Source organism: Ischnura elegans, chromosome 3 (assembly GCF_921293095.1).
Source record: "Ischnura elegans chromosome 3, ioIscEleg1.1, whole genome shotgun sequence".
Classification (NCBI taxonomy): domain Eukaryota; kingdom Metazoa; phylum Arthropoda; class Insecta; order Odonata; family Coenagrionidae; genus Ischnura; species Ischnura elegans.
The window spans coordinates 76,932,399-76,955,636 of record NC_060248.1 but is presented as its reverse complement, the minus strand read 5'-3'; the positions used below and the strand labels follow the sequence as shown (position 1 = coordinate 76,955,636).

The following is a 23,238-nucleotide window of genomic DNA, read 5'->3' as shown; positions in this document are numbered from 1 at the left end:
CTTTGCACTTTCATATTTCATTTTTCTTCATTTCACTTCATATTTCATAATGGATCTCCACAAAGTATCTGCCTCATCCATCCAAGGAATCTTCTAGTCTTTACATGCATGCGTTTCAAAGCCGGGTCTGTTACATCCCTTGAAAGTAGAAATAAAGAATTTTCGCTTCCTGGGCGTAATTGGTAAAGATTTTATTCGCAGAATCGTTGTAGTGATTGTGTTTATTGGAGGATGAATGTCAAAGAAATCAATGTGAGCATGTCTTACCTAGCTGCTCCGTCTCAAAATGTAATTTACGTTGCTTGTGGTGAGCTTGCGTTCCATGAACGGAGGGATATTTTTAAAATAAGTATGGAACAAAATTAATGCTTATTTCTGGGTAAAATTGTCTCATTTCTAATCTGCGGTTACCTTATCTGGATGGAGTAGACCATACGACGGAAGAAATAATCACTAGCTTCGTTAATTAGATTTGGCCAATGAAACCGCAAAAACACAGTCCGCGCAAGTTTTCCGACGCCCAATTCCACGTTTTGCTCTGCCTCGGCTCGTCTCATTCAGTTGCCGCTGGACCTGACAGCCGGAAAACATTCGCAGTGCGAAGAAGTCGACGACGACGCCTTTGGTCTCTCTAACGACCGCCTGCTGTGGTGGTCCTCGCACAGGAAGTCGCGTGCACGGAGTATTCATTTGAGGACGGGAATGAAATAGAACGGATAGAGTGTGCGACGGAAGTGTCTCTTGGAATGGTCGCCGCCGAGTAGGGAGAGGAAAATTGATTTTAATTAGTGGCAGTTGGATCAGACCCAGTAGAGAACTGTTTTTCGCTCCCTCTCCCACCTATTTCCTTCCGCCAACCCGCCTCATGAAAAAAAGGAGGTGTTGTTAGTACTGTAACGCTTGGAATCGTGTGGAATTGACATTGGAGCGTTTGCGAAGCCCAATGGTGAATGGTGGTTTTGTTGCCCAGCTGGGAAACGGAGCAGTTGCGCCGAAGTTTTGGAGGTTGGAGAACGGACAGCGGCGCAGTCTGGCCAAAATCTCAAAAATATTTTTTAGTATGGAAGTAGATACTTTACACAGTTGTTATCCATAAATTAATACATGTTTTTACGCCTCCAATTTTTTACACGTTGCTTCTTTGAACAAATTACTTGACCTCAGAGTTGAACAAAGTTCGCAACAATTGTCAGTTTGGACTATTATCGAAACTAAGCATATGGTGCACTTTCAGTGGCAATGCAATGCAGCCAAAATTAGCTATGATATTAAACGAATTGCTGTTGATAATTTTTAGCAAATGCCATGACTTAGTTGTTGTATATATGATCAATTCGATACAATTTTGTAAAGTTAGCGAAAGGTCAAAAAGGAGGAGGACAGAAAGTGTGAGATCTTCGTACTCGGCGGCAACATTGTTATTATATATCATTATAACATCGATGACTTTTAGAAAGGAAGGAGATGAAAAGGGCCTCCAGATTAGTGAAGGAAGTAATCACGACCATTCCAACGAGACCAAGAAGAATACTAACATAGAGGAACACACCCATATAAGTCCCCTCCATGGTGCCAAAATATTCGAAAAAAATCAAAAGTTCAATGTCAAGAAAAAATTTTGAAGTTTTGGCCAGCCTCTTTTTAGTTCAACCCACGAATCTGCGTGAAAAAAGGGGTTGCCAGGAAGATGGTGCGGGGTTTTTGAGCTCAGTAATTCCAGCACTTTTTCTATATCGGGAGGGAAGGTGGACCACATTGAATATTTGTGGAGTTCTTTTCCCCTTGGTTGCAAGGAAGTTAGGTTGTTAGGTTAGTGATTTTTGGCTTTCTGCGTTACCTTCTTTCATGTGAGTTGAAGGAAATTTTTTCCCGATTTGTCTTTCATGTGCTCGCTTTATTTTTTCGGCGGTCCTTTGGAGACGTAATGGGAACAAGTGCTAGTCTTTCCTGTTATTTTGTATTCTTTACTTCACGCTTCTTTGCATCTAGTTCCCTTCATTTTGAATCGCTACTTTTTGGCATCAATCAATTTATAGCGATATTATTTATTTCTGTTAAGGAAGTAGGAGTTAGGTAGGCTACGACAAAGCCTAGAAATTTATAAGATACTTTTGAGCTTGAATTACGAATAGCATATAATGATCTGCAGAGTTACTTGGGAAATTTATCTATGGCATAGGATATATTCCTATGAAAACCGTTGCTCTGCGGTGTTCCTCAATTGGCATGTGTATGTTCTCGTTCTCATTATTATTCTGGAAGTAGGTATTTTGTACTTTGAAACAAAATTGATGTGACGCAAAGATGAGCGAAAGGTTACTATGTTTGCTGATTGCCAAAATAATGGTACCAAGATATCGTCTAGCCCTTTGAGCTCGTGATATATCTCGTAGAGATTAAATTCGAAGCACCGTGTATTTCGTTTCATTTTGCCCTCACCGAAAAAAAATCTCCATATTATTGCCTCGGATATGTTATCCCAATAAGTTCCACCTCCGCAAAGGCTAAGCTTTCATGCGGAGCACTTGAAAAACTAAACCAGAGTGGATTGAAAAACAAAAGGTTGGGATCCAGCTGTCCTTGTCACCCACATACTCCTCTTTTCAGGGCAATATGTAAAGCGAGTATCTCGGGATGAAACAAGCAGGAAAAAAAATCATCCCCCTTAATCCTCTTGTCCCGCTAGTTTTATGAAACGACGTCGGAGAATAAAGCTCACAAGTGAGGCACCTAAGGCTTTCAACGCAAACTGCTAATCCCACGGTTTCGAGCAAATTACCGGAAAGCACACTTATTTAGCTTCGAAGCGATTTTTTGTCGTGTATTTTTTCTTCATAAATATTGGGTCTCGGAAATTGGAAGGAGAGGACTCCAGTAGAAGGGATGCTCCGTTCGCATATTATACTTTGAAGAGGAGTGAGAGGAATTTCAGATCAGCAGAGCAGGGAGATGGGCGTTGGAGGGAGGAATATAAGGTAAGAGGATGGGAAATGCGGTGTATGCGGAATTGAAGGAAATTCAAACGGGAGAAAGGGGTTGCTTCGCTACTCGGGGGGGTTGGGATGGATTGCTGGGGGAGGAGTGAAGAGAGGGGTAAGTTAGGGGAGAGGTTGGATAGGGTCGACGCCAGAATAGCGATGGGTTGGATCTAGAATGATAACCCGGGAACACGATAACATGTTACCTCCTCAGAGGATGCATCGTTCTAGTGTCTCAAACAGCCTATTTCAGTCGGACTTGTTTCTCATTTCGTCGAAACGATTTTAAATGTGTTTCAATGGTATTCCCATTTTACACTCTCTCCAGGAAAGGCTAGCCAATGAAGTGCAACACTTGGTTAAATCTCTGAAACGAAAAGTAAATTGAAGAAGAGCATTACTCCAATTTTTCTATAAATTCGATTTATATTTCTATTTTTTACGCTCTTTACATTTTCGATTCCATTGCTTGAAATGATATCTTTTGAATATTTTTTTGAAAATTTTAACTCAGAATTTACGCTAGAATCTCACTTTGTTAAACATTTTCACTCAGGAAAAATCTATCAACTCTTATCGCATAGCAAGGGTATGCCAAATTTTATGGTTAATTCGCACGACCATTGCCTTAACTGGGATTGAGCAACGCAGTTTTTTTCTCTATTTTCAAGGTTCACTTTAAATTTTTGGCATTTATTAAATGCAGCATATTTTAAGGGATGTAAATTTAAGTAGATGGAAGATGAGTAGAGGAAGGAAGTGACGCTAGAGAAGCAGGAAACAGCGAAATCGTAAGGGGTGGCGAGAGGATAATATCCTGGAGCAAAGTAGCGTTGTAGTGAGAGATTGTAAAGTATGCCGTCCTGAACGGAAAAATTGCTGAAGGAGGGATGCAAATTGAGGATCCTCGTGGGAGAAGATAGGATAGGATAGAACTGAAGGGGTTTCCGAGGGGTAACGGAGGCCGAGCTGGTATTAGGGGTGGTGTAGATGCTCCAAGGGTAAGGGAAGGAGTTTGATTAATTTATATTGCGTGCCTGACTCCCAACCGCAGGCTCTCGAAAAAGGGTTTCCCTCCCCCACCTTGCCCATATTCCTTTTACCTCTTCATCACCCCGCTACCGCCTCAAGCTACTTCCCCCACCGCTCCCAATCCTACTTCCTACCTCTCGACCTCACTCTTGAATGTCCGCAACCCACCGAACCGTGAGAGGCGACCGAATATGCTGCAGAAGAACTTTCCGCCCTGCAGAGCGGTCGAGGGTGCCGCGATGTTTTTAGGTCGTCGTGTGGCTGAGGTGTGGCGCGGCCTCGAGGAGCGAGCTTCGTCCCGTGGTTGCCTACGCCTCTTCAAAATGCCGCATCGCGGGGAAGTCCACATACCTCACGCCTCTTCATTTTTGCCGAAGCGCGAGGTTTTGGTGAACTCTTCGCTGTTCACGCTTCGTAACCTGCAGAATGTGAACATAATTTTCCCTTCGGCTAGAGTGAATTTTTGGGTTAATATTATGCCCTGTACGCCTGGTGGCTATTTTATTTTGTGAATAGCGATATTATATGCCTGAATAAAAAATTTTCCTACTTTTTAAATGTTTCAAACGTATTTGTTTCTTCATTTTTTATACGAATTGACCAAACTATACCGTAATTTCAGAGATGCAGTATAATTCTATAATAAGAAAATATCGGGCCTTTTTGATGGGAGTCGACAATGTATGATCCTTACATGGTGTTAAAATATATATATTTATTCAAATTTGTGTGATTTTTAAGATTGTGTGCTAGTTTTTATACTTTATGAGAATGAAACGACTTTCATTGGAATGGTCATGAAATATATGTAGCATCTTGATCCCACAGCGTCACTTTGGTTCCATTTAAATTTGGGTGCAATTTTACATTCTTGTAATTATGCAGTTGATGTATTTGTTTTCATTAGTTCCTTGACGCAATTTTCATTATTAAATTGCTTCAATGCGGTGGGGGCAGTTTGACTTTTCCATATGAGCAAGATGAATTTTGAAGGAGTTCTCGGAGGCCACGATGGACCAAAGTTTGCATAACATTGTCTTCCGTTTCCTCTCTCAGATTTATTAGGTATGTACCAGAGACTATCACTCTTTCATTCCGTTCATTTATTTCATAATCTTGCGCTGAGTTCCGTAATGATTTCTATCATTTCGAATTCGAGTCTCACGAGAACAATAGTCGTTAGCCTTTTTTATCGTAAGCTCATAGTATTCAGTCAAGATACACACTTATCCGAAGCCCTGGATACGGCTTCATTCTTGTACCATCCGATTGTTTTTTTTTCCTTTATAGCCACTCTTTTTCCCCGAGCCTCCTTCCGTCTTCTGTCCACTTCTATTTGATTTCGTTCACTTCTTTTTCGGTGACCTCGCCTCGCCTCTCATATACTTTCTCTCCTCTTGTCTTCTCTCGTCTGACTTTTCCGCCGCTTCGGTGCAATGCAGTAAGCGACTTCGTGCCCCGAATTCGCGATCATTTTTCTTTTTTTTTGTGAAACTGCGAGATGAGATCTTCTTCTCTACTTCCTCCTCGGCACCGTGTTCATTTTCCTCATTTTTTTCTTCCTTTCCGATCTCTTTGTTGTGGAAATCTATTTATTTATTTTCTGGCCGCTTCTCTTTTGTATCATTACGTTTCTTTTTCCGAATTCTCGTGGCGCTTCGAGTCGGATGCCCAACTCGTTGCGGGACTGGTAAAAATGCCGAGAGTAAAGGGGTCTATCGCGGATGGAAGGTCGAGGGATGCTATACGAAGGACGTTTCCCGTCCTTAATGTCGTTTGCAGTGAGCCTTCTTCTTCTCCACCCCTTCGATGATGAGGTTAGCTTCGTATTTTCGTCCTGTTCTGGTGGCGTATACTGTCCAAACTGTCTTAAGCCGTCGAGTTCAAAACTTCCATTTTAGTGTAAGACTAAAGATGAATCGGAGGGAAAATCTAAAGAAAAACGCATAGAAGGGAACGCGAGTCATGTTCTTGCTTACCATACCTCCAGGAAGTATTGGAATCCACTTTGAAAACAATTTTCAATTTTGCGGAATCTGGTTATTATCTGGCATGCAATACGTATTACGTACAACATTTCAAGAGGATTGCAGTATGAATGGTTTTCAGTTATTTTCCTTGATTTGGTGTCAGGAACCAGTGCCGAATTCTTAATTGAATAGAATTAACGGGAATGTATGCACTGATCATTTGCAGGCAGATTTGTGAAAAGGTAGCTGGAGATCTCCCATTAAGGTGTAATGATATACTTCGTAAAGAAAGAGCAATTTGTTTCAGTGCTAACAAAATGGAAATATTAAATGTTGAATATACTTCGTTACGACCATTGCAACCAACTTTAATTATTATTTTGGAAGTTACAAGTATATAAGAGTCCTTAGTAACCATGAGGTACCCTATAATAAAAATGCTTGCGTCATGATGTGCAGCTGTGAAGTCCAAAACAGAAAATACCTATTCGTCAGTGTCTTATAACTATCGCTTTTATGTGCGTCTTCAATGCTACCAAAGCCATGGGAACTTCTTTTCTCCACGTGAAGATATGTTACTGTAGTTTATATTAGTTCAACGGTTGTGTACCTAAGCAAAAGCTTTGATAGTCCCGAAGATATAATTAAAAACTGTTTATCCAAAAGTTCTTCTTAGTTGACTCCGTTTTGGAGTCATAGCTTTATTTTCCTTAATTAATTTTTCATACTCAGCCATCTTCCCGCTAACCTTTCGATAAGGGTGGTTACTGTCACAGTAATTCTTACCCCAAATGCAACCTTCGCCAGAAGCCATCTTTCCCCGACAAATTAGTGCCAAAACTCTTTCATATATTCCCAAAATGGTTCAAATGAGTAGCTAGTCAGAGGTTCAAAGCGGATCCAAGTTACGAAACTTTGTCTTCATCGGCGTGATGTGACGAATGCCGATGAGCCTCGCAATTAATCAGCCATTTAACCATACCTCTTGATTTTTTCATGATTAGACCTTTTAAGGTTTTCCAGCACAGAGTTTTTCCCTCCACCTTTCCATCCATCCCTCTTTTTCTCTCTCCGGTGGATGTCTCCCCGCGTGTGACCCGTTGCCGAAGCGACGGAGCCACCGTTTTCCTTTTCGGGCTCCCGTGACTGCGTCTCAATTACTCTTCCCCAAGTTTCTTGGTGGGGGCCGCACCGTTTTGGTTAGCAGAGGGACGTAGAGGAGCATAGTAAGGAGACTCATTAAGAGGTCTTCCGAGGCATACCCTTCCACAAGACCGTCCTCTCTTCTGCCTTTAAAAACCTCCTCCTTGGCTCCCTCTCCTTCACTTCACAGCCTTGAGCCCACACAGTCCTTTTGCGGAGTCGAGAAACTTGGCTCCGAACCAATAATCACGGTCTGTGTTACTAGCCCTTAATCCCTCCTTCTCCACCCTCCGTCACAAGGACCCCCGCCCGGCTCCTGCCTTGCATATATCCGTCGTCGGTGTAGCCAAGCGGGTCTGTGAGGGCGGCAGCGAAGTTTTGCGCTTGCCGAACATAAAGTATGCATGCCCGTCTTTTTTTTCATCTCCTCATCATCTTCTCCTTGACTTCATTCCGCCAGCCTCCTGGTCCCTCTCCGTATGCCTTTCCTAAAGTCGTTGCTCGTTACGAGTGAGGACATAGTATCGTAACTTACCTAAATACAATTTTAAAGTTTCGCATGGCGCAGTTTGTTGTTAGTGTTGTTTTAAACATGACTAGAATTGCAACCGATTCCGTTATATCCACGATAATTTTCCTGACTTGATATTAAGATGTTCTAAGGGATACATTCAGTACTCCTTTCATTTTTTGACCACACACCTGAAATAATTTACATGTCAGGACTTAAAAAAATTAAAATGGAAAGTTGATAAAGTTCATCATATCCGTTGAAAATAAGTCTCTGTAAATGATAAATTTATTTATTTGTTTATATATTTATGTCCATGCCATCGAAAACAGCACTCGCTGGCCTTCTACATCAGGGTTAATTAAAGATTTCAGCAATTACATGTGCACTATCAACCATGCCCTGGATAGGGGAAGCCTACCCTGGCGGGACTCGAACCCGTGACCTCTATTTTGGCGGGCGAGGACCTTATCCCGCTACCACCGAAGCTGTAAAGTTATCCTAAGGGATCGAGGGTTTCAATTATCCCCTAGTATATCTATAGGATAGGTATATATAGTCTATGAGGGTATCAACAGGTAAAGTTGAGAGTGAAGTGAAGCATGCATATGATCGTGATGAACTCTATTCCTTGAATGCTAGAGTCCTCTAAGGTCTTTATATTTATCAGACAACAGATTTGAAGCATTATTTTGTGTATGGCAGTCAAACATCCACCATTATATCTTTGAATAATTGATACCTTCAAATATAATCCAGTTCAACTCATAAAGTTAGAGTAGACATGACTTAAGGTTAAGTTACGTTGTAATTTTTTGACGAGGAAGGATCCATGTCCTCTTCAAACTTGTCTTCACTTATTCCACTCCTCCCTCGTTGCATGCACGGTTCTCAAGTCTCGAGTTTTTTTTTTCATTTTTATTCGCTACGTAAGTCTCTCTTCCCCCGGGTGCCCATCCACTCACATCTGCCGAGCGTCCTGTGAAGCTCCTCTATATATTTAAGCGAGAATTCGCCGGTAATTAGCGAGAGGGTATATCTTCGCCGAGGAAAGTTTTCGGAGTCTCGACGGTGAAGCATTACGTGTGCGGAATCCCTACTCCTGCTGCTTTGATTGAGCCGTGCGGGGAGTAATTAGGCTAACGCTTCCGGTGAAGTTTAATCATTAGCATCGCTGTAGTAATTGGAATTAAAAGTAAATCAAAACGGAAAAGTTAAATTTTTGTTTACTTTCTTCACGGCCGTCTTTTCAAATTTCACGCGAGAAAAATCCTTGGGAAAATATTCACAGGTTAATTTACACACAGGTTGTTTCTCAATTTAATATTAATTTAATCAATTTATGTACTTCTCTGCACAAAATAAGATTGTGACTGATTGGCCATATTAAATCCGGATAGTGGAAATGAATTTATTCGTATTTAGTTCTATTAATTAACTTATGTATTAAATACATTTCACAACATTTTTTACCATTACAAAACAAATATTTTATGAACTTTTAAGCCTATAAAATTTGCCATTTTGGTCATTTCACTGTCTGAAAAGACAAAGTAATGTCACCGTGATGGTGACACATTCGTTCTTGCATTTTTGCTACAATTTTGATTGTATTTTCCGTCACTGGAGTCTTCATTTAATTTTATCAATGTTTGATGGAGGTCCTATAGTGATCTTATCAGTGACTAACTTGTATTTTGTATATCCTATTAAAATTATGGTAAATTTACATGTACGAAAATTTGCGTGAAGGTATTTCACTCATGCTTACCTGACTCATTAGCAATATTTTCTTTATTTTTGAACACCCTGGTGTAACGCTATATGCGCTTAAAAGATTACAGCGGATTTTTAATGTTTGGCATTCGAAACAGGTATCATTAAACCCCCATTACACCGGATTCTAACATTATTCTGAAAGGTGATTGTGGAAGACAATCTCAAACTAGAGGGCGTACACCACTTATCCCGAAGAAATAATCTTCTCCCGCGGATTTGTTGTCAATCGCCCAGTAATTTAATCAGAAGCTTGTTTTAGTTTACGCAACACATTTCTCGTGACGAAAATACCTTCACAACCTAGCTGCGTACCTTAATTTCACCTGGTTTGCACTACTCCTGGAGGAGTCATGAACAACCCTCCTTTTAAATCTCTCAGCTACTCGTCAGTGGAGCACTCGAAAATTTTCATCCCCAAAGATTGTTCCTCGCCGCACACGATTCAGCCTGCGTTTCTCCTCTCGATCTGGGGGATTTTTTTTTCATTTTTTTTTAAACCCTTTTATTCCCCGGCGCTCTCCTCCCGCACCATCGGTGAAAACGATTCGAAATGAGATTTTTTCTCCCGACAGGATATGACCCCGAGGAATAAGATCCCACCCCTTCCCCCACTTCTCCTGTCCACGGGAAAAAGGCAAACGGAATGCAAGCAAAATTCCGGTCGCGAGGGGAAGGGAAGTGGAGGTGGGCTTATGACGGCGGAATCGGAATAGCAAAACGAAAAATTGCCCTCAAAAGGAATGAGGGAGTCTCGGAATCGGCCCTTCTTTCTCTCTAGCGGCTCGATCTCTCTGTCTTTTTTTATTCGCGTGACGAGTGTGCTGCTCTGGCGGTGGTGAAAAAATGTCCATATTGCTTTCTCGGACCGTTCCTCCCTCTCTCTCTCTCCAGAGCCTCTTCAGCGAAGGCGGTGCAGGGCGCGGAGGATGGTAGCGTTGCAATTTCGTCCGTATCTCTCTACGGTTCTTTTTTTTCTCCTCTTTTCCACTTTTTTAATAGGAAGCTATCGTAAAGTTCATTCCTCCCGGATTCAACGCATTTCTGTTTCCGCATTTCGTCCAGTCGTTTCCTGCAGTTAGGGAGGAGGGAATGGGATGCATGCATTGGGTGTAAAATTTGCATTCGATGAGACGAAATTGTGGTGCACCCGAAGTTATAACTTAAGTGCATTACACCCTGGTGTATAGACCAGTATCGGAGGTTATAAGGTGGTAAGAGACATGGGGCTCTTGATACGGTTTTCTCAGCAGTCCAATGTGTAAATCTGGTTTCACCTCGTGAGAATTCAAGGTGATAGATCTATGTTCTTCTTATTCTCTTCATTAATGCCAAGTTGGCGGTTTTATCTCAAGGTTACGTAATCGTATTTTGGAAACTTAAAATCACTAACTTCTAGCTTAGTAGGTGATTCTCCGTTATCTTCACTATCTTTCATTTCTTGCGGCGACTTTCTCAAAGTTGACATGTTTTTAAAATTGATAAATTTTTACTTCGACTGATGAATTATATTGTTTACTTTGCGCATCCTGGTACTCCCTTTTTGTGCCTAATTGTGTGATTTAATGCGTAATTTATTTAAAACTCGATTGTTTCAGGCTTTACTTTGTGAAAATCCATTGTACACAATAAAAAGTTATGGCACTTTTTCCACAATTTATTTAGCACGACCGGTTTCGTCGCTTAGGCGACATCTTCAGGTACAACGAAAATAACGATTTCTGTACCTGAAGATGTCGCCTCTGAGACGAAACCGTTCGTGCTAAATAAAGTTTGTGAAAAAGTACCATAGCTTTTTATTGCGTAATTTATTTGATATCTATTAATTTAGATTCAGCTTTTCCACGATAAGAGACCTCGTCTTTATTCCGAGGGCAATCGACGCCTGGTTAAACAAGATATCCATCTCCACTCGCACCAATTTATCTAACCCTTTGACGACCCGTGCATTGAAAGCGGCGTCTCACTTACCAGAATATCCGTGCTCGCTCTCTCTCTCGTCTTCAGCTATTTTAAACTTCGCCCCGTTGTCGTTTCCCATTTACCTCGGAAATACTTTTCCGTGAGTGCCCTCGCTCGTGATTAACCCTGCGGCGCGGGACCAGACGAGTCTCGGATCCGACCGGGAACGGAGCAATTACGCCCTTTGTTCAGCGGAATGTGTATGAAAAGCAGCGAGGGAGGAATGTGTCTGCCGGCGCACTTTGCTCCGAGAAGGATGACGCACCCTTCCCCACTGCGTGAAAGGCCACGGGTACCTACCTATCTCCCTCCCGCATCACGCTGTCGGTGGCGTCAGATATATACATGAGGCTAATTTGAGGTCTTTCAAACGTGTCCCTTCAGACTGAAACCCCTATCTCTTCTTTCCCACGTTCGTTTTTCTTCCTATTTCATTCCGTTCTTCCGGATGTCCTACCCGAACCTCATCTCCGCTATCCCACCAAAGGGTGGGTTGCATTCATTTTTGCTCATACCGCTCCCGCATATTTTAGTCTTTTTTTAATGTTTTAAGGGTTGCAGTAGGGTGTCTCCGGTGACACCTACTTGGTTAGAGTCTCACAGCGCTCTCATTACTTCTGACTAGTGGATCTGTTGCCTGCCGTTCCTCAGTAGCGTCCCAACGTGGTTAGGACTGGAGCTCAATATGGAACTATGTATTCACCACTGTTTTCATTCTCTACCTATGACTGTACTTGATATCTTTCACATATATTTAAAGAGACTTTTCTATTCCCTCATTACGAGTGATGCATTAAATTTAAAAAAAATTAATAAATAAAAAATTAATATTATAAAATTGTATTGAATATTTTAAAATTGTGAGTCATCATCGCAAAATTTAAGAGAGGATGGCTGACTTTTAATGGGCCCCAACGGAATGCGGCTCCTGAGGTGGACCACCAAACGTCAACTCTACAACCATTCATAGCCATTGCTTTAATTTATGAAATTTCTCCCAATCAAATATTTGGAAAATGGGTGGATTCCTATCAATAAATATTGGCTAAAATGCAGGCTAAATGTTTTCTATACCTTAATCATTGCGTTGTGCCTTATAAAGGGCGACTAAGAACAGATTCCTTTTGTCGGATAGGACGTTAAAATGCGGTTCGGATCCTACAATTAGCTGAATGGACGTTGACCTCTACTCTTCCATTTCAACTTAGATATTTTATTTCCAAACATGGGTATCCTGTCCCAGAAGTATGGGCTATCTTTTACCCATTGGCTGCCTTTCCGTGATATTTACTATGAAAAGGCAATTTTTGTTTTAATGGTAGGAAAAAAAATTGGCGAAACATTTCAACCATCTTTCGTATTTACCTCATCATTTACTCGTATTTTTATTTCTAGAAAAGGCCTCTTTTTGGAGAGAACTTTTTATGCGCTAATTGCTTTTTTATGACTTAGAATAGCAAATTAGCGCCTTCAATAACATTTTCAGTTCGTCGATCGCTCTCAGAGTCTCGCCTGTATGTGTTTTGTCATTTTCGGGAGATAAAACGCAGGAACATTTTTCCAAGCCTTGTTATTTAAGCCCTTCCTCGAATAGGGGAAGCGCCAATGTTATTTAATCCGTGCGACGGGTGGTTGCGCTAATTACTTTTCCAGTTTTGATCCGAGTTTTATTTTTTTACTGCGTGAGGTTTTCCCCTGATTGGAATCTATTTCGCGCGATGGAAAGCAAATAGAAAAACAAGTTTGCGGAAAGAGCAGCTAGAAACGGCCCGAGCTGCTCCAAAGCTCACACGGGTTGCGTTTGCACGGTCAACTCTCGGTGGCTGGATTCCCCGATGATTTGTTCGTTAGGCATTGGCGAGAGAAACTCCTCGTTTTGAATGAATCCGCTGGATTTCCAGACGTCTAGTTAGCGCGATTCACAACTCACGGCTATTAGAGGAGAAATGTTTCACTCTCCGAACTGCCGAACTGTACCCTTCCTTGCTGTTAAATCTCTTTGTTCTAATTCAGCCTTAATTGCCTCGGTTTTCTTTTCCGGCAGGCTTAAGAGTTTTTTTTTCGAGCATTTTCAATTAATTAAAATATTTTAGCACGGCTAAGAACCATTCATTATTAGAATTTTAGGCGCAGGAAGCCAACCTATGAATTTTCATTCAATTATAAAGCTGTAATCGTTATTAAAAAAAAAAGAAGTCAACGCATCGTATTAGATCCAATCTTCTGGTATAGTGGAAGTTCGACATATTTAAATAAAAGGTCGTTACTGTTTTTCACAATCAATTTAATGCGTTTAGATAATTGTGGAAAAGTGCGACTACCTTTAATTTCAAAAGGCAAAAAATTAGAAATCACACATCGTATCATCAAATCATAGTCATGGTTGCATTTTGAATTATTTACTGATAATAGTTGTATTCGCATTTCTTTATTCACTTCTTTATTGAATTCATAATTATTGAGGACACTCGAATATTTCTTGATATTGAGAAATATTAATACTTCAACATCTCTCAGGAATTCTTTTTCCCCCTCAGGCCATCCCGTTCAAGAGTTGCTATCGGTCGTATTTTTTTCATATTTAAAATAACATTACACGCGGAGAAAAAAGCTTACTGGCAATTTCCAAACTGGCAATTCAAATTATGAAGGTAATAGTGTGTGGGCTCCGAATGGAAAGAGGAGAAAAGCGAAAGAGCCCCGTGTCAGAAGAGAGCAGGAGGCAATAGGGTTTGGTCCGTGAGCTGTAGTATGGTGTGGAGAATGGTTTGGCTTCGGGGGATGGGGTTGGGGATCAAGGGATTGGACAAAAAGCCACTCGATTTCTGAAAACCGCGGAAATGTCGCCCGGGCGTCGGCAGGTCGTAGGGGGGCCTTTTCGCTTCAGATTCCTCTGTTTGACCTTTTTGTTTCTCATCGGGTCTGCGAAGCGTGACGTCCAAGCGAACCACCCTCTCCGTCCCCATGCCTACCATTCCTCTCGTCACTCTCCATACTTGCCCAAACTCTCTCTCACTATCATTCTCTCCCCTGAAGCCCATGTCTCCGACCCCATGGCTTCAAAAACCCTTTCTGCCGTTTCCCTACATGCCACACTCCGCCCCCTTTGGAAAACTTTCCTCCGGCTCAACATGGGGAGTATTTACTCCAGAACTAAGTCCGGCGTTACCTCCTCCTCTTCCTCACCCCCGTTCTCTTTCATGGTGTTTTTCGTGCCAGAATTCCTTTCCCGAAGCGTTCCCGGAAATTTTAATCCGACTCTCGATCCCGAAGGAAGCTTATCTGGTATCTGGGATATTGTTATGATAAAACTCTTATTGTTATTAGTAGAAAGTAAAGCTTTTGTTTTTATCCGTACCCCTCCGTGGATTGCTTCGCGTGAATTTTGAACAATTAGAGAAGATTTTTTGGGAGCGCTCAGTCCTGGGAGATTAAAATAATTATCAACCATGCCCATAATGGCTATGAAATTTAATGAACTGAAAATTTTCTGAAATGCATATTTAAGTCTCGTTTTCATCCGTTTTCCGGCAACATTTTCAGTATTTTTCCCGTTTATTCTTTTGGCTGCTTGCCCTATAATTTTCTAATGAAATGTAGGGAAACATAAACCAACCTAATCTAAGGAAAATTGTGACCAGAGAAAGTGACCCAAATGGCTTTTCCTCGATAGTATAATTTACAAGCATAGATATGCAGACTATGGCTCTAAATTTCAATGGGACCTAATCTGGGTTCATAAAATACGAGGTGTTTTTATTTAACTCTTAATTATTTATTTGACTTCTGCTTGGACCCTCGTCGCTTGGACGTCTCTATCCCATAACGTGGATGCCGAGAGCGTTTATGATTGAGTTATGAAAAAAAAGTTCTCAAACTGTCTCAAATTTGTTCGTTATACACGAAAATTGTAATATCAAGAATACCAAGAATATTTGGTGATTCCCTCTATGGAATCCTCCTAAAGCTCGGATGGTGTGAACGCTGGACTCAATGTGACGGTGTAACTCAGTGAGTACTCCATATTTTGTTTAATGAGGTCGGCAGTAATACATTTGATTTTCCTCGAACTATTACGGTAACGCATTACTCCCACTCGCCTAACTTTTGTGTAACGAATTATGCCCTTATAAATTTAGATTTCGTATCGAAATTTTAATGGGATATGGAAATGACAACATTTCCTTTATCTAAACTTAGAAAATTTAACCTCCGAATTTTCCCATTTGTAAAATTACCATTCTTGACAGACGGACTGATGTTGACGAAGTTCTGCTCTTTGACTCACTCAGCGATTCAATCCGAGGTTCGGTTTGGATAGGTAAGGGTAGTAGTCAATCCTAGACTTCAGCAAAGGCGTTGGAATGTCACAAATTCAGGGGACGAAGAGGCCGCGTAGCACTTCGAGGATTTTATTGGGAGAATTCTCAAGGCCTAATCGGGGATTATCCTCTTTATCACATTAAAATTACAATATGATAATGGAGTTTTGAATGAGTAATTCGTCCCTAAAAAGGCAAAATTCGACCGGTCGTGCGGGAGTGATTTGTTCACTTAACGACACTAATTCCCTGAATCCTATTCGAAGTTCGTCTGCCTGGACTACACTCCCTGAGACTTCAGGTTTTCGGGAATCGGGAAACCAAGCCTTGTCGCCACCTCGGCGACACTGCCTAAAACCCACCACCTGCCTTACACCCCTCCGGCACTTTCCCCACCCCACCCACCCTCGTGTCATACAGGGTCCGCCGGCTCTGCTCCGCGAAGCGTGTGTATCCCTCACCCTCCCTTCATCCACCCCCGAACGCTATTCAAAGTGACCTCTCTCTCTGAGCCTTCCAATCCACCCTTTCTCCCTTCTCGTTTCTAACACACTTCCTCCTCTCTCTTTCTCCCACGTATCCCATCAACCAACTCTGCACCACATCCCACGAGCGCGCATTACACACCATCGCTTCTTTCCCGAGCCCCGATCCCCATGAGCTAACTACGTGCCGCCAAAGTCCACTCTCCTTACTCGGAGCGCGGGACAGAGCAGTCGTCTCCATGGTGACTAGTAATGAGCTGGGTTGTAATCTTCCGGTGAACTGTGGTTTGGTGTGGGTCTTTTCGGACGGGGTTAAAGGAGGTAGTTAACGTGCCAAGGGCTTCTCTCTCTCAGGTCTATGACTAGATGAGCGTGATACAGTTCATCGGAAGACCCTTAACCGCCTGCATTTTTCCTGTCGTCTACGCTCCGCGCAGGGTGTTGTTGTCGAGGGTCGAAGCGTCGTGACCCACGCTTGGCTTCCTAATGTAGAGAGTGTTTCTTGGTTAATGATATCCACGGTCTGTAAACGGGGAGAATCTAGACATGCCGGAAATTCTACTCTACAGAGCCCTATTATAAATGAATTTCCCGTGCTTTTTAGGTGCATCTAGGCATAGATCTACCTGGTGCGAGCCAATTTAGTCACTATCATAGTTTTCTGTACATTTATAATGCAACGAGTTTTTTCGCTAGCTGATCCACTGGGATTATTCAGCAGGTGCGAGGCAACACAGACTCACTTTAATGGAAAGTTGTTCTCGTTTTTCAATATACATAGCCATATTTATAGGCGTCTGTTTTCTATTTTCAACTAACGATAATTACCGTCTTCTCACTCGAACATTTTTGGCCCGAGGCAATTAAAAATGTATATTTTTCAAACTTGGGATTTCAACCTCTATTTTAACTCTTAGAACTGTAGATAATAATGCAAGAGGGTAGACGTGATGTGAGTGTCACTGAAGCTAAGGGCAGTTGTAAAAGTTCATTGACAGAGGGGGCTGAAACTGGTTACTGGTTTGAAATTCTCGATAATTCTTGGCAGCAAAATATTTTTTTCAAATTCCTTGACAGGGTTCATGCATCTATCAGATGATGTTTTTTAGTGAATACCAATTTTATTTGAATGCCAATTATTGCTTAGGAAGTCCAGAAGGGTACGGTAAGGTATCAAATTTGGACATTTTCAACCATAGAAAAAAAATGTCTAACTGTATTAATGTCTAATTAACTCTCTAATTATTCATTCTCCATGTTGGCAGTTTTTCCCCAGTATTATTTTGAGGATGCTACAGAAAAAATTATTTCTAACAGAAACTTCTCCTTACTTTTAAGTTAACTCATCCTATATGTTGTTAATTATAGCATTTTTCTTCCCAATATTATTTTGAGGATGAAATAAAATGGAAAATTCTCTGCAGTGCTCTGCGGAGGGCTGTTTTGAGGCGTTTCTGCGAGTTTCCATGGGGTGTGGATGGAGGAGTTTTGTGTTAATTAGTTCTGCAAAATGCGATCGCGGTCGTGCACTTGCGGGGATTCGGGAGGCCAAACTAACCGACTTCAGTGACGTCCCACGGCTCCGATTACAAACCTCGGACAAAGTTACTTCATTTGCAAAGTTGCCAAACCGGGAACTGAAGGGATTTTTTGTGCTAATTATGAAATGGCGCAAAAGATGGGTTGGGGCTTAAAGTAGAGGGTCTGCAATCATACGGCATTATACCGCTATTTTTAAGACCTTTTGGTAGTGACCGCAAAAAGATGGCGAGAGAAATGAAAGCGTAATGTTAACTCTTTACATATACGATATCAATCATTAGTACTCATAGTTCCTTTTTCTTTGACCTCTCTTTTCACACCATAGCCTTTTTCCTTTGTTTAGTCCTTTGTCTGTGAGATCTAATACACTTGATCGTGACATTTTAAATAACACATTTTTATTTCAACTTTAAGTTTATTTGTGTAGTGTAATCTGTGTGTCGGTACTTTGAATCCTAGGTAATTCAAGACTGATTTTTACGATTTTTATCATGGTAATTATCCAAAGTTTCAAAGTAAGTTGAGACACAGCCTTTAAAAGCTTAAATTATAAGCTGATTACATTCCTTATAATCGTTCGTCCCATTATATGAATCTGCTACCAAAGTATACTGGCTCATTTACTATTACTTTAGGTTAATCTCATTTTTATGGGTTGCTAATTTCTTTTCTTTTTTCGACCTTTTCAGGGACATGAGCCACAACGAGCTGGTGGTCATCGCGAGAAAAACCTTGCGTGGAGTGACGGCGCTGAAAAACCTGTGAGTGCATCACCAGTAACAGTCTATGGATATATTTAAAAAAAATAGTTTACAGTAATTCAAATATAAAATATTTTGCCCAAAATAATTTCCAAATATATTACTTCTATAGTTATTATTCCTTACTAATGCAAGGCTACCTAGATAAATATTTTCGAAAGACATAAATATTCGTCTCTTTTAATTTAGTGGCAAATTTTTGTTTTCGTAAATTATCACTCTATTCAAAGATCTCTCTGATTTGCATTGGGTTCAATGATTTAAATGGATACTAATTCCCTGCTAGGTAAACTTTCAGTCATAATTGAATATGTAAAATAAAAATATTGCACTGCATTGAGATTTTTATAATCTTAAGAATGTACAACCTAAAATAATGAGTATTATATCTATCAAAAGGATCAGTAGCTTTCACCAGTATTTTTAAAATTTCAGCCAACTGGACAGCAACCAACTAACCTGTATCGATGAGGCCGCCGTTCGTGGATTGAAGGATTTGGAAGTCTTGTAAGTAGCACATAATTTTTTTCCGGTGTATTTAGTTGGCCTTAAATATGGAATTATCTGGAAACGGAATTATTAAATCACTTTCAATTTACTAGTCTTAGTAAATGAATGAATGTTTTGTGTAGGTAATATACCCCTAATTGGGAGCTAGGAGTTTTTCGGTCGATGAGGCATTGAGATCGTACGGGTTGACGATAGATAGATATAATGAATATCCTAGAGTTTTGGAATTTTAGAAAAATTGGCATCTGTCTTGAATTTGTAATTCTATAGCATAATTTCACACTTGTTTATGGCTTCAATAAGTTAAACAGTTTGCACAAAATATCCACTTTAACTTAACGCTTCTACCTAGGAATGTGGAACATGCCAAATAAGTACAACATACAAATACTTGGTGGCTGTACAATGTACTTAAACGTATTTATATTTACTCAATAAAATAGTGTTTAGCCTATTTTTTTATAACTACTGCAAATAATAGGCATCCGTTCGAATTTTGGGCCTAGAACCGATCATTTGGGTTTAGTTCTGAGTTCACAGAATGAAAATCTCTTACCAACCTGTTGTGATGATTCACTTGTGGGTTCTTTGCTTTCCTCCAGGACCCTGAACAACAACAACCTGACGTGGCTGGGCCGGGAGCTGTTCGAGCACATGTACCGCTTGAGAGTGCTTCGGCTCGGTGACAACAGCTTCGCGTGTGACTGCCGCCTCTCGTGGTTGCCGCGCTTCCTGCGCCGCTCCCCGGCGGCCGCGTCCCGTCCTCCGCCCGCCGCAGCCGCCCTCACCACCATCGGCGCGCCCGCATCCTCCATGCCGCTCGCCACCAGCCCTGCGTGGTCCGCACCCCGATGCGCCTCGCCCAACCACCTCCGAGGGCACGCGATCGCGGACCTGCACGAGGCCGAGATGAAGTGCTCCGGTGAGTCACCCAATGCACGATTTGATTATTTTCAAACATTTGGGCGCTCTCGATTTAACTTATTCATGTGAATCATGTAAACCTACTAAAGAAAAAAATTATATGCTCTACTACTTTTAGTGCTCAGTTATCACACTCAGTGGCGCAGCGAGGGGGGGTTTTGTGGGTGAACCCCCCCCCCCTCAGAGCTCAGTGAAATGCTTAAGTTTAATCCATTTTACTTAATTGGATTGATATTACTAATAGAATAGTGTAAGGATTAATAAAATATCCCGTAAGCCGTAAAACTCACCATTTTGAACCATTTATCTTAAAATTACGCAATTTATTAATCTCGCATCTACCGCTTATCCTGGTGGGTATTCCACACCCCCAAACACTCCGTAATTAGTTGCACCCGTTGCACCTAAACCCCCCCCCCCCCCCCAGCCTCAATTCCTGGCTGCGTCCCTGATCACACTTACACTTATTTCTAGAAATGTATATAGGAAGCTAAGGCTATCGATAGGTGAAACATCATTAAAAATGGATTGGGGAATCGATTCTAATTGAATCATATGCATCTAGAGAAGAGGAGATTTATACGTTTATCATCCGAACACTTTTCAGCCATACAATGCTCCCTAGGCAAATTTTCACCTGATTAGCATACTTTGAAGGCGAAATTGCAATCCAGTGACAGGGTATTTCGTTTTATTCCCGCATCTTGAGGCATGTTGTTCTGATTAGGAATGATCTTCAATAGAAATTGGGTGGGAGTACATGAAAAGGATGGCCCTAAATGAGATAATAAGATTTTTTTATGTAGGCTCAGGGGCGGATCCAGGATTTCTTTCTGGGGGGGGGGCACAAGCAATGCCGATTCCAAGATTTTGTTCTGGGGTGGCACACGGATACCTCGTAATACAAAACGAACGCAATGATAATACGACCGTATTACAAATCTTGCATATTTTTTAGGGTCTGGGGGGGGGGGGGGGCACGTGCCCCCGTGCCCTCCCCCTAGATCCGCCTATGTGTAGGCTGATTTGCTTAAAAATCTTTTATGCGATGAATATCATTCTATGAAAAACAATTCATCACCTCATTTTCTATTATTTATCTAAAAAGTCTTTGCCTTTTTAATAGCTGCCTACATGAAATGGATCACTGTGCCTTGAGGAAGTAGAGTAGGTTATTATCCATCTTTAATTACTTTTAATTCAGAGATGGAAAGTTGAGGATGTTGAAAATTTTCTACAAGTCCATTAATAAGTCGATGAAATGGGCTTTGTTTAAATTAAATTCAGAAGTAGAATTTTTATTAAATACGCTTTGCATTTACTCGACGATTTATATCTCCTCCTCAAAAGAGGCTTCTTGCAATTTTTATCCAGTCACACCGCGTCGAAGGGGAATGAGCTATCTGCTCGATACCTTACACCGACCACTTACATGCGCTTCGTCTTCCACCGCGGCGTTGCAGCAAGACGGATTCTTGCTTCATCAAATTCCGCTCACAGACGTACCTCTTCTCATCCCGGCGTTCCCTCAACATACACACTGGAAACGGTTAATTTATTCGTTAGAGAGGGAGAGAGAGAATGGGGGAGATGAGTTCGAGAAGTCCAACGTACCGTGTGGAAATGTAAATCGTATTCAACAGGTAAAGTAGGGACTTAAATGCTCCTACCCTCCCACCACCGCGATCGTGAATGGTGAGGTGCGTGGGGCATGCCGCCCGCCTACGGGAGCGAAGGAGATGGGAAGAAAACCTAATGCCGCAGAAATTGAGACGTTTGGGTGTTGAGTGGAAAAGGGAACATGAGGCATTAATGGTCTCCATAGAATCCTATCGAGAGGAATATTCCTCCCGGGCTCTTACTCGTGGGGAAATAGATGCGACAAAAGTGTAGGCGATTTCTGGGCACTGGACCGCAAGATATCTAAAGCGGCTTTGAGACGGGTGCGTTTCATTTTGCCCCTCACCCTTCAGACATTATCTCACGAAACCTTGGTTACCGGTAAAACTCTGCCCCGAGAATGAGTCCCCACAGTCGATGAGCCGTTCCAATGTGTAATAATGGATTCATTCATTCATGATTCATCCGATTAGGAGTGGTTTCAACAAAAGATCTCTGTATGAGCTCAGATTGGGCGTTTATTATGTAAAGACAGCTGTAGGTTCTCAAAAAAAGCATAAAGAAGGTTTGTAGACATGCTTCCCTTTTCCTCATACTACGCAGCAGAGTGAAATTAGGTCTTTTGGTGCTCCACATTCGTAGAGCACTAAGCGCTGTGTCTCTTAAGGTTGCTGCCGTGTCCGTGACAATATATCTGCGGGATTTTCTAAATATTAAATGTCTACCAAATTTATGAGACTGGGTAATTAGCTGGTGTGTCATTGAAGCTGCCTCCTTCCCAATGTAAGGACTGAAATTATTTTAGCGTGTATTTTTTTTGCTTCAAATGCAAGTCAAAGCGTGGAGAATAGGCGTTATGGTATGACCTGAGATTCCTCAATTTAAGGCAGAACCCGAAATTATTGTGATTATGTGAGTTGGGTGGTGATTTGTTAAAATATAGCTCGATGAATTTATGGGCATCAAATTTATCAGATTTAGTAAAACTATTGCATTGTATTCTTAGATCGCGATGTAATTTAGTTCACCGTAAGGTTTATCAAAATAGACCTAGGACATGAGCATCCATGAGTGTATTTTAGTGGGGTGTTTAAGCAAACTAAGTCGCTGAAATGGGTGGATGAAGTTTCCCTTAGTACAGAGTGTACTGTAATGTGGATAATGTTTACTTTGTTTTTTTTATGGCTAAATAGCATGAAGTCGTTAAGCATGTGGATGAGGAGGATTTGAAACATTTTGAGGATTTGTTGCTCAAATGTGCGTGTACTCTAAATATCCATCTTAAGCTAAGCATTTTCATAACTGGTAATGTCTAATTTTATTTTTTGTCGTTTATTCTTTGTTTTAGTTTAATTTAATTTATATGGAATATAATCTATTTTTACAATCAAAACTTGAGATTGTAACCTCCTTATGGTGAATCATTGAGATTAGTGTGCGTTTGTGATAAAATTTGTTCTTTTTAATTCTCTACGCTCCGCGTTTCGCCTTCAATCTGTCTTCTTGTTACCCTTTTATCTCTCTCGCAAAGTCGTTACTCCTCTCCGTCGGCTGCTTTTCAAACCCTCGACGGTACGCCCTGTCCTTTCTCTAGCTTGCAAGAGACCGACGGCGGCGAGGAGCGGAAGTGTTCTTGTGTCCTCGGGTTAAACCCACAATCCCCGCAGACGACAAATAAACCACCGTGACTTGTCCTTTGTCA

The 23,238-nt window shown here is 41.3% G+C and overlaps 1 protein-coding gene across 4 annotated transcripts in view; it reads left to right on the top strand.

Moving 5' to 3' along the window:
* Positions 1-23,238, top strand: part of LOC124156038 (protein slit) — a 500,940-nt gene that overhangs the window by 213,697 nt on the left and 264,005 nt on the right. For all 4 annotated transcript variants that reach the window (XM_046530336.1, XM_046530334.1, XM_046530335.1 and 1 more), the window contains exons 4-6: positions 18,411-18,482; positions 18,918-18,989; positions 19,595-19,914. In XM_046530336.1, the coding sequence (XP_046386292.1) occupies positions 18,411-18,482; positions 18,918-18,989; positions 19,595-19,914 (464 nt within the window). The remainder of the gene's footprint in view (positions 1-18,410; positions 18,483-18,917; positions 18,990-19,594; positions 19,915-23,238) is intronic.